Below are 12,916 nucleotides of genomic sequence, written 5' to 3' on the forward strand. Positions count from 1 at the left end.
GTTGTCTGAGAAATCAAATCTAAAAGGAATTTGAGTGACCATGTATTTTACATTTTTTTCCCAGACAAAAACAGATTAAGTATTAAGTGCAGTTTGAAATACAATAGAAGACAAATTAATTTGACTTTATACCTTCACAAAATTTCTTCAAACATTTCCTCCTGCTGTTGTTCCTTTAAATAAGACTGTCTGTTCATTCCTCAGTCTGCTGAGACTGATCCTTAAAAGACAACAAACTGACCACCTGCAGAGAGAAATCTTCAATTTTATTGTTTTTTCCTTCAGAGGGATTTTCTTGTCTTAGAGTTTGATTGAGCCTTCACTCTTGTCATTTATTTTTGAACACACAAAAGACAAGAGACAATAGCAGACCTTTCAGAAAAATGAAACTACAGGTCAGCTGCTGATTCTGGGTTTTAGGTTAATGGTAGTACCTTAGAAGTTAAGGCAACTAATGGATGAAATTCCATGCTCGATGCTTTTTATGTAGTTTGGCTGATTTGTTTGTAGAGTCGGTTGTTCTTTTAACTTTGATTTACTGCAAGTCTGGAATAATATGGTTGAACAAGTTGCATTTAAAATTTTCAAACTTTCACCACAAATTAGATTAATTTGCAAAATGTACAAACAAGACGCTTCTTGCAATAAACTATTAAAACAAAAATAGGTTTAATATTACAGGTGGCTAATAAAAAAAAAACATGCAGAAGACTTCACAAAGCAGTGTTAAATAAACCATATTTGGTTCTGGTTTCTGCAGGTTAGACTCATTGTTATTGTAATATAATGAAAGAATACAGGACTTAAGCTGTGTGTTATACCGATGTCATTATTAGTGAAGTGAACAAAATATTTCTTGTATTTTCCTTGCTTTCATTTACATAACACTGCCATAATAGTATGGTGGCTAAGTGACAAATTAAAGTACTGTAACATCATAGCCATTAAGGATGGATTTAATTGTGAAAAACAAGCTTAACAGATGGTATTGCACATCAGTCCTGTGATTAACAGTGCCTAGCAGCACAGATGCTTTAATCCACACTGGCAATATGACTGCTGTGTGTTTGGATACAAGGCAAATATTCTTTCAAATATTAATGCTCTATAAAAAGGTTTCAAAAATTTTGCCAGAAATTGAACAGGTGCTACTGCCCTGTGATAACTGCTTCTCCATTTGCACGCTGCGTGAAAGCCAGCGACGAGCCGTAGTGTTGGGGGTTTTATTTCTAATCTGGCACAAGCTGAAAGCAGGTGTTTCTAATACAAGGGAAATTGCTCCCCAGCTGAAGGCATACAGGTAGAATAACCAAAATCATACAATGACATCAATTTTGGAAATGAACCGAAATTGGTATTATTATCATGAGAACAGCAAATGCTCCAGGAAATAAACAGCAAAGAAAATCAGTTAAAAGATTTTTACTTTTCTTTTGCCATAGACGGCATTTTAATAACTTCCACACTGTTTAGGAAAAGAGGCAATTCCTCAATGGAAATCCTCGTTACTTGCTTCATGTAGCATGAAAGTCTCTCCTGGCTGTGTTGTAACTCAGTCCTTTTGAACCTTAACAGAAAACTCCTGCTTTTTCTTAAACAATTTGCTAAAGGCAGCATGAATATCTTGTATTAATCTTTATTCTACTTGACATCAGTCCCACTAGAGTCTTACCCATAAACCAGAGAAGTACCAGGCACTGGATGTGTACAGATCTTGTCTCTGTGCCCACCCTCTTTTCCCAGGGGGTGTGCATCTTAGAAACCTTTGAGAATGAGAGCTAAGCTGAGACCGGCTACAACTTGTTACGAACAGAACAAAGCGGAAAAAGCACAAGAAGGAGAGAGACTTTCACTGGGTTCTTTTTCTTTAATCTGTGATTAAAGCTCCTTGTCAGACTTTTCTGTTGAAGTTATTTGCCATACAGATACCCCTGCCATCTGACTTATGAAAAATGTTCAGTTACATAACAGCAGATCAGAAATCCTATGGCAGCAACTTGTTGCCTTTAGGCATCTAGAAAGAAAGAAGACTGGAAAGAAAGCTGGTGATCAAACTGAGCATCAAAATTGGGGAAGAAAAGGGATTACAGTAACTTTGAACTTGCCGTGATTGTTGGTGCCAAACAAAGTGGTCTGATCTATTTTTCATTGATTAAGTTCAAAGTGCCTTACTTAATAAAAACACAATAAGAAGACATTAAAAAAATACAGTTAACAATTGACAAACCAGTGACAAACTTTACATTTTGACAGGTGTCATTGTCAAAACACATCGAACATGTTGGCTAATATTCAAAAGCAACTCTAATCTTGATTTAAAGTAACTCATTGTTTCAGCTGTTTTGCAGTTTTCTAAAAGTTTGTTCCAGATTTGTGGTGCATAGAATCTGAATGCTGCTTCTCCATGTTTGGTTCTGGTTCTGGGGATGCAGAGCAGAGCAGAACCAGAAGCGCTATACAAGTATTGGCCATTTACCATTTTTATCGTTTGTACTTTCTCTTTTTACTCAAACCCGTACGTCAAAAACAAAAATGTGCGAGATGTGTGAGAGCAATGCATGGATTTCAGAAAAATTGGACAAGAACAAAGCGGTTGGTGGTCGGAGTACCTGTCAGAGAATAAAGTTTGAAAAGAATATCACCATAAATCAGTTCCTGTGGAAATGATGAACCAGGTTTAATTTATTGCTCAGTGAGCAATTATTAACTCAAGCAGCAGTGAAGGCTTTACTGCACCTCAGAGTGCTAGAAATGAAGGAGTCAGCTGATGGTTGAGAGGAGCTCTTCATTTATTCACCTGTCATAAGAATTTTTTTGGTTGCTGCTAAAGTCTCTAATTTGTTATTGTTCACCACATATCTGGAGGAGTGATGTATGGGCGCTAGCTTCTTTGTGAGTAAATTCTCAGGGGAAAATTAGTGAAGTTGAAGGCTATCTAAAAAAGAAAAATTCAGCATAACAAAAACTTCTAAAGTATTTGGTTGAGTGTTTGTGATCTCCAACCCACTGTCAGTACCTCACACTTCCACTTCTTTGTTTTTGTTCCCCAGGTATTGTATCCCTGATCTCACTGGTGATCCTCTCATACGACCGCTACAGCACTCTGACTGTATTGTACAACAAGCGCGGACCAGACTACCGTAAGCCCCTGCTTGCTGTTGGGGGGTGTTGGCTTTACTCCTTGTTTTGGACAGTGCCTCCTCTGCTTGGCTGGAGCAGCTACGGCTTAGAGGGGGCTGGAACGAGCTGCTCCGTCTCCTGGACCGCTAAGACCGCTGAGTCACATGCCTACATCATCTGCCTGTTTATCTTCTGCCTGGGTCTGCCCATCCTCGTGATGATCTACTGCTACAGCCGCCTGCTCTGGGCAGTGAAACAGGTACACTGGTGCTCGGTATTCACGTGTGTTTATTTGTAGAGGAACAATTACGGCACATCATTCTACTATGTCGAAGACAAACAGTGGCTTTAAATACTTTCAGCTCCCCAGAGCAACTTTATCCTGCTACTATTTCTGGTGAAGTACTCAAACATCACCAGATATTTTACTAGATTTAAGCATATTGTCCCACAACTATTTTTAGCATCTCAATCTTTTTATCTTTCGGTTTTTATTTTTTTATTAATCCATAGTTTTGCAACAGTTATTCTAAAAATATGCCTTTACCAAAGATTAATACCAACTTTGGGAAAGGCTTTTTTAAATTAATACCTAAAATCTACCTCTAGAGCACCAAAAGCTTTTCTCAAATTACAGAACCCTCCAGGTTTAATTGAGTCCTTAGTTAAGAGAAAAAGTATGAAATATAAGATAATGCATTTTTTTCTTACAGTAGCATTATTCTACACTGAGAAACCTCACTTTAGGAAATATTTATGTATATCTTTTACAAAATTATACAAATATTTTCACTTCTTCTGTGAATACATTCTGTCCTTTACCAATAGGACATCAAATGGTCTTTTTTTGTTACATTTCACAAGATTAGAGCATGCAGGGGGAACTTTAGCCATTGGACCATGATTGGTCAACAAAATCAACCTGATTTTGGAATTGGATCATTGTCCTATTAAAAGATCTAATGGTGAAATATTTTTTTAGTTTTATTGCTAGAAAGGCCCCAGGATTTTATTTGGATGTCAAAAAACCTCTGGAGGAAAGACGGGTCTAAAGCATCATAGATCCTAATCTGCCCTGAGGTGCTTCTCTCCAAATTGATCCTTTGTGTCAGCCAGCTGGAGTTTGTGTTGCCAAACAGTAAAATTTTAGTCTGTCATTATGCTAAAGTCCCAGCATTGCTTAGTAAACTCCTTATCCATATCCAGCTCATCCATACTTGTTTAGACTTTGACACTGACTTTCTATTTTTTCACATGTACCTTTTCGTAGAGCTAGTTTCTGATTTATTCAGATCTGCATATACCAGTCTTAGTAGTCAAAGATACTCTGATCAACTTTAAAAAGCTAAATATAAATTGGAAATTGCTTCAGTGGGAGATCGACTGGAGTTCAATTCTAGAACTCAAGACCTTTGCTGTATGTGTTCCCCATTCTCTCTGAACATTTTCTGCCTGATTGCTGTCAATAAAGACCACTAGTGCCTCAAACTCCTCGGGGAGAAAGAAAAGGGTTCAGTTATATTTATTTTGTAAGAATTGTTAGGATAAGATTTTGAAAAAATAAATAAATAAAATGGGACAGTTTTTCATTCTTCTATTTTTATCCACATCGAGGAAGGAGGGTTGTTGGTGCATGCAAATCTTAAAATGTGTCCAGAAATGTCCAGTGTTGACTGATGTCCACATTTGTTGGCCTGTATTCAGAGTCTGCCAGGTTGACACCTCACCATGCATTGAAATGTTATTTTGGTTACTACCTTGGCTGAGTTAGCATTGAGAAAGCCGTTTGCTGAAAGATGCAGGAAAGATGGGTCTAAAGCATCTTTCCTGGAAACATAGAGAGAAAAAAAAAACCAAATAAGCTTACAAAAACCTGAATACAATGCCATTAAGTTGAGCCGTATTATGCTGTGTAATAGGAAAATCATCTTAAGCAGCTTTACGGAAAGCTTTATGCCTGCATCCATTGTTTGAGATGAAATCTCTTCATCCTAGGGGCAAAACTTCATGTAAAGAGACAGAGGGGAGTGCTGTAGGTAACTGCATCAGTGAACTGGAAACTTCCGGGCGAGGTTGTAATCCTCTTGTGTTTGTGTATCCATAGATAACTGAAAATAAAGCTATTTCTCTGTCAAATATGCGTGTACATTCAAGAAAGGAATCGGTTTCATTGTGTTTGTGTTGCTGTGTATTAAAGCACCGTAATACATTATTTTATTGCATATTTATTCATTTTTGAAATACTTTATTGCCCTCTTACTATGGAAATAAAGAGCTAAAAGTGTCTCCTTCCCCCCGGCTAGAAAACATCCACTTATAGGTCCTGTATGTGTGTCTTTCTATGCGAGGACACAAATTCAAAACTAATAAGTAAAGTCGTCTTGTATTGCATATAGCTGGTGCTGGACAATATCACCTTATGTGGCGCTCGTGTAAGCTCTTCCACTTCTGGCTAGATGTGGCTTTATGCTGCATGCAATGTCACCATGGGAATGCATCTTTAGAAGAGTACACACTGATTCCACTAGCAAAAAAAACCCCATTAATATTTCAAAAATTAAATAAGAGTTTGAGCCACTTGTCATGAGTTGGAGGGACATGTTAGACACTTGAAAGACCTTTTTTCAGCTTTTCATAAGGCTTGGTCATAACATTCTTATAGATTGACTCTGGAGTCTGGCCAGGATTCAAGATTGTATTTTTCTTAATTTTGATTCACATCCAAACTATGTTGCAGAATCTGGTCTGCTGAAATTTACTTTTCTCCACCTCATCCCCTCCTGTTATCTGTGGAGTTCCTGAAGGATCCATCTTGCGACTCATCTTATTCAAACTGCAATTGATTTTTTTGGGTCTTATCATCCGTAATATATTGTATTATACTTTTATGCATTCTGTGCATGCTCCTGAGTCCTAATGACACTTTACCTGTTTTTCATTCATTTATTCATTGGCTATACCCACTTATCCTTGCAAGGTAGTAGAAGGGGTGGTGTTTGTCTCAAGCAGTGAGACGTGGGATTCATTATGGAAAGATTACCAGTCCATCACAGGGCAACAAAGAGACAAAAAAAGGTATTTTAATTAATTAACCAAACATGTATAAAAGCTGGAGAACCTGACACTTGTAACCAAGCATGTGTGAGAAAAACAGCTGCAGGATCACTCAAACCCATTTTGATAAATCTCTAATTCTTGCCTGAGCACAAATTTTCATTACTAGAAGTGTTTTTGATTGGAAATTTAATTTGCGGGTCTCAAGATGAATTAGCTGGACCTTTATTTCAGGTCCAGCTAAATAAAGCAGGAGCAGGAGAAAGTTGCAGGGGGATTATCACTGGCCTGCTCATCTGACGAAGCCTAAACCACCAAGGCTTGTTGAGAGTTGTGGAGTTGCTTTAATCCATTGTAAAGCACTCTGGACCTCACAGTGACCCCACCGTATCAATAAGCAGCTTTCACAAAGTGCCTACTAACTTAAGAAATCTGCATAGGTGGCATTAGATGAAGTACATTCTCTTAACTCATTACATTTATTGTCTCTGTCTTTGAGCCGTCATTTCGCTAATGTCGAGTAGAATAAAGAAATGCATTTGAATCTGTTTCACTGGGATTATACCTTCTGTCAATAATTACACACAAATGAGTGGAAATTACAGTATAAGCAAAGAAGGATTAATTTGTCATGCTTGATGGTAAGTCAGTTTGAAGTTATTTATTTCTTATTTTAATGCTGAATTTCTTTGATGAACTTTATAAACAAGGATAATTACAACAAATTAATCAGAAGGAAGTGGAAAAGCAGCACATGGAAAAACATACATACAGATGAATTCAGCTAAAGCTCAAAATCCAGAATCAATTTAGTGATCCTGTCTTTCTCACTTTTGCATTTAAGTCGTCTCTAATCAAGGTCCAAATTTAGAAATCATGGAAATAAGATTAATAATTTTTTAATTGACAACATGTTTTTAAATTATGTTGTGCTTTGATTACATCCAGCCATGGTAAAATGAAAAGTGCATGCTTCTTTGACTCTTGGGTTTAGGATAACAGGACATGATGAAGTCATTTGGTCTTAAGGTACTAACTGTTAAATACACACATTATATTTCACACTCATTAAACAAATAAATGATACTAAAATGGAAAAGATGTATGTGGAATAACTAAGTAGACATCACTTGTAGAACTAGCACCATTATTTACAACATTGCTTTTGTTCATCCCACCAGCACCAGTTCTGCTTCCCAGTAGGGTCCCACTGGGAGCCTGGGTCCAAGTCAGTGAACCAGCAGTTGGCCATCTAATTTTGAAAACGGATTAGGATCGTTTTGTCATGAAATTGTTGCTTTACCAGAGATAACTGAGAAACTGAGCATCAGCACTCCTAAAGTTTGAGATTCTCAAATATTCCTTAACGTAGATCACATCTTGTTTCAATCTAGTTGCGGTCTGTCTGGACAATTTTGAAACTTGAATTTTTGTCAGTCTTCATCTTTTTGACCTGGATTTCTATGTTTGTCTCATTGAATCCGTTCCTCACTGTGCTTAACAATTGCTATGAGCTGTTTGTGATGATATACTGTCTATTGCATTTTGCATTAAACATGGTGGTGCATGTTCTTTCCAGAGGTCTTGATGTTCCTTCAGGTGCAACTTTTCAAAACTAAGCTATACTGCCGTATTCTTTTGAGACAGAAAAAAAAATGCTTTTTCATAGCAACTGTTCCAAACAAGAAACATTGGTTGTGTGTTTCAGTTTGTTAGGAGGATTTCCAACTCTAAAATGTTTTCTACTTCTCAAAAATCCTTCTCACAGTAGAAAGGACAGTTTGGCTCGTAAATCATTTATTCAAGTAAATTTGATCACCACCACCTGACTTCTACTTTTCTTCTCAAATTCTCTTTTTTCTATTTTTGCTTTCTTTAAACCTGAAGCTCAAGTGATACGAGAAAAAAAAAAGTTTCTCAAGTGATACAAGAAAAAAAAGTTCAGCAGTGAAATTCTATCATTTATATTCTCATCAGGGAAAGCTGTCAGGAAAAGTGGCATTTAGAGGAATGCGTATGTGTATCATGAGACCACAGGGAGCATTTCTGGAGATAAAGAGCATCATGAATATGGTAATCTCACTATAATCTTTAAAGGCTCAGATTACATGATTCTTGGAAGAACACAATGTTCAATACTGCCATGATTCTCAACCCATGATCAAGTACTACTAGTGGTACTCGGGATGCCTTGAGTGATACTTATAGTAAAACCTGTTATTTATGAGGCAAATATGAAGCAAATTAGATGTAATCTGTAGCTTATAAAAGCCAAATAGATGGTAGTCAAGGACATTGAGATACAACTCATACTGGGAGTGAAGTGAGGATTATTTTAGGAACATTGAGGTAGAACCAAAAGCAGAAAACTGAATTGAAAACTGTCTGTTTTTAATTATTTTACGTTTAATTATTAGCTCCGAAGTTGAAAACCAGATCTAAGAAAGCATCCACCCAAGTGAAGCATCTTCTAGACAAAGGTTGAAAAAGGATTTGCCAAATTCTGCACTCAAAGATCAGACTAGTTACCATTAGTTAAAGCTTTAGCAGTTTGCCAGCCTATACTTTGCCTTCAAATATAAAATAAGCTTTACAAATATTTACTGAGCATGTGTGGATGTGCTTTAATTAAATAAAAAATCTCAGAAGAGCAAATAACTTCTTTATTAAGAGAGTTATCACAAATAACTCACAGCAGCCATATTGGTTTTTAAAAGTCTTAAACTTTCAACCCTGATCCAAAAAAGGTTGAAAGTTTCATGCTTGGGTTTATACGTTCATACAATCTTTCTTCTTATTTTCTCAACTTTTTATATGGATTTTTTATTCTCATTAAATTTAGCAGGAATTGAAGAGATCTAACTCCTGCTCATAGTGCTCTCTCATCTAATGAACCAGGACATATAAAATATCAGTATTCTACGAGAGTAATTTTGTAATTTTACTTAAAAAACACATTATATGACTCCCAAACTTAAAAATGATTTCACTCATAAGAAAAGTTGCATGGAAATATAAATCCTGGGAAATATTTTAGTGTAGTTACGCAACTTTCTTTCATAATGAAGTAATTTTATTTTAACCTTGGGCTGGGTGAACATAACAATCTTCCTTCATTCTTGTTTTATCCTTTTAATGAAAAGTTCTGAAGAAACAGGATAAGGCAGATGTAATTACACCTGGCAAAATATTTGGCAATTAACTGGAAAACAATTCAATCAACTCAACTGAACTGAGAACAAACAGAGGTAATGATTTTTAGCCATTTCTAATAGATGATTAGTTAGTCCACATATGTTGCAATGAATGGACTTTTATAGATTATATTTACGTTACTTTAATTTTCTCATATTCTTGTTTGAAATTTAGCTTAACACATTGTATTCATAACCTTGGAATTCTCTTTACTTTAAAAAATGTATCATTACTTTTAAAGGAACTAAAACCATAAACTGTGACTTAAATTACTTAATAGTTTGTTGTTTACAACATATGTATGCTTGTCCACTGAAGCCCAGAAGAGGGTCTGGACTTAAGTGGACAATTATGTGAGATTCATACTACCTGGAGGAGTCCTTTTAATGTTGAGCCAAATTAAATCTGACATACTAAAATGTGTCTGAGATGTTGGAAGGAAATGGTTTGTTGTGGGATAAACTTTCACCAGCATATCCAGGAAGTCACCCGACTTTTCCTTTTGAACACCTGGCATAGCTGAACTTGGACAATGCAACACTAGTCTGGACTTTATTCTCATCCTGATCCATCCACCATGTTGGAATAGCTTGAATCAGGAATCCTCAGACTACCTGACTTTTACCTCTCTGTGCAGCGTTCAGGCTTCATTGGTCTGTTTTAAATAGTTTGAGTTGAAAAGCAGACTTCTTAAAGATACGCAAAGAAAGCTTTTGAATCAACTTTCTACCGCCTTAATATGTAGTCTATCCCATAACACTTAAGTAATGTCATTTTATATTGAGCTTAAGTTTCATTTTATTTTATTTTATTTTATTTTATTAAGTATCATTAACATAATGCAACAGAACATCTTGCATTATATTAATTACCAGAATTTTGGATTTTCATGAGTTGCAAGCCATAGACATCAAAATGAACATAAATAAATACGCCTACTCTTTTTGAACCGAATACGTGAAGAAAATTCACTTTTAAGAAATTTTGGTTTCTTAAAAGTGAAACCAAAATTGTGGTTGTCTGAGGATCTGAGATGAAAAAATCTGCCAACTTCCCTTGTGCTCATACTAATTTGCCGTAATAAGATGTCCAGATATTAAAAGAGAACCAGAATGTGTTTAAAGATGTTCATCTGATGTTTTGATGGCTAAACCTTCTGTGTAATCAAACTATTTCCAGATGCATTCAGGCACTTAGGCGCATTCCTCACACCAGTTCCAATATTTGAACAACAGCTGCCGCCTTTCTCAACACAAGTGTGTTACTTGCTCCACAGACAGCTTATTCCTCAAAAGCAAGTATTTATGTCAAAGAAAGTGTCAGCATCATCAAAATGTAAAGTCGTGACGCCATTGTTTAGAAACAAGACAGTGAAATGGCTTTCACTTATCAACATTATGGTTGTTCACTTTGTTTTCTAATGCGAAAAAATAAAATCTTATGACAGTGCTATACACTATCTGATAGGTATTTTCCTTTCGAACCTAAATAAAAGAAAGAACCACAGACAACGTATATGAATTTTATGTAGAGCTTTTGCAAAAGGAGAAGGCTTTGAGAACTCCTGGGAGAAGGCTCTGAGAACCCTTCCTCCGAGGAATCCACAGAGCATTCTGATCTGCTCTCACAAGGACTCCTGTTTTTATTGTCAAATAAGAACAGGCAAGGGGGCAGTCAGGAAACACAACAGAGGTCGTAAAGCTTCTAACCCAAACATCTAACAACCCAGGTCCAGATGTGATATCTGATCAAAGGTCTGAGCCCGGTTCAAATCTCGGTCAGTACTGTCAATAAAACAAAATACGACTGTTCACAGGTAGTTACTAAATTAGGGGGTGCGTAAAGTTGAACCGACAGTAGTGACCTCCATACACACGTAAGGAAGAGAACACTTTAAACAGAAAATCACAATGATCTATAGGCTGAATGTGAACTAAAGTAAGAATAAAATGATAATACCAAAAAATCTCTAACACTATCCGCACAGTCACACAAAATCTACCTTAAAGTTACTCATTACTGTATTTAGTGAGGTAAATAAGTATAAGACACTGAATACAAAAACTTTGCTATTCTACTGCATAGTTTTCTATTTGCAGTTGTCATTTCTTCACATAATAGTGCAAGAGAAAAATACAGATTTATTTACAAAAACCATAAGAAACATCTTTTAGGTTACCGACAGTTTTTACTGAGGTTAGGAGTGGATTGTATGGAAGCGTTTGATGCATGTCCAAAAGGATTTTCAGTTTGTTGGCAGGAATGAAAAACTGCCACTTATGATGTTTGCAAAGGACTAAAATTATGGAGGTTGAGCTGTAATTTATGAAGATTTAAATTCTGATTAGATAAATGCAACAGAGCAATTGGGAAACAATAACCGGATATTGGACATGTAGTGTTAGATTAAAAAATGGTTATTTCAATTAGAGTAAAACTGAGCTTTTAATTGACTAATTGACACAAACATTCAGTTGAAGAAACTCACAGGCCAACTTGGATCACTGGTAATGATCCCTTATGTAAAGTAGAACCTAGATGTCATGTAATTCAAATATTATATTTAATTAAGAATAACAAGATGTTTACAGAAAATTAGAAAAGCTGGAGACAGCAGCTGCAAACAGAGATTGGAGAGTGGTTTTGTCTGTTTCTGCGAAAATACACAATTTTCTTGGTTTTTTTTTTATGTTCAATGAGATTTAATGGAGGCAGAGGAATCATGGCTGAAAAGGGAACTAAACACATATCCTTGGGTTGGTGAGCATTTCTCATCTTTAGTTTTAAATCAAATTGCATCAAGCTGTGATTATATTGATGCATTCCCTTACAGAGATATTGCTTTTTTCCCCCTTTTTGCATCTCTGAAGCATTAGAAGTCTCCTTATATACAACCTCTGGCTACATCACATGTTGATCATAGTTTACATTTTGCTAAATGCTTTTTGTGTTTGAGGCTGAAAAGCTGTTTGTGTCTGTGCATCTCATTATTAGTTTTCACTTTGAGCTGAACCCTCTTATTTATGAGGACTAAAATATTGAGGTCCTTATATTCAGGAGAGCGTTTCTTATTTGGAGGACTATTGTAAAGATGTTTCTTACAGGATAGGATTTTGCATTCATTCAGCTGTTCTCTTTATCCAAAACTTTTTATTTTGCCCAGCTTGTCTTTGTTGCTTATTTTCATCTTAAATGAAGCCTGAAAATGTTTAATTTCTGCATTTTTGTTGTTTTACATTAAGGCAACTTTGATCCCTTTCTCTGTTGTTGTCCGACAGGTTGGGAAAATCCGGAAGACGGCAGCCAGAAGGAGAGAGTACCACATATTGTTTATGGTTCTGACTACGGCAGCGTGCTACCTGTTGTGCTGGATGCCGTACGGTGTCGTAGCCATGATGGCAACATTCGGCCCACCCAACATCATTGGTCCCGTTGCCAGCGTTGTCCCCTCTCTTCTGGCTAAGAGCAGCACCGTCATCAACCCTATAATCTACATCCTGATGAATAAACAAGTGAGCAACAGTATATTTTTTTGCTGTGTTATATA

The 12,916-nt window shown here is 36.2% G+C and overlaps 1 protein-coding gene across 1 annotated transcript in view; it reads left to right on the top strand.

Moving 5' to 3' along the window:
• LOC102221459 (opsin-3-like) overlaps positions 1-12,916 on the top strand; it is a 31,174-nt gene that overhangs the window by 9,768 nt on the left and 8,490 nt on the right. The window contains exons 2-3 of the mRNA XM_014468442.2: positions 3,051-3,379; positions 12,648-12,881. Coding sequence (XP_014323928.1) covers positions 3,051-3,379; positions 12,648-12,881 — 563 coding nt within the window. The remainder of the gene's footprint in view (positions 1-3,050; positions 3,380-12,647; positions 12,882-12,916) is intronic.

This window comes from Xiphophorus maculatus, chromosome 7 (assembly GCF_002775205.1).
Source record: "Xiphophorus maculatus strain JP 163 A chromosome 7, X_maculatus-5.0-male, whole genome shotgun sequence".
NCBI classification, from domain to species: domain Eukaryota; kingdom Metazoa; phylum Chordata; class Actinopteri; order Cyprinodontiformes; family Poeciliidae; genus Xiphophorus; species Xiphophorus maculatus.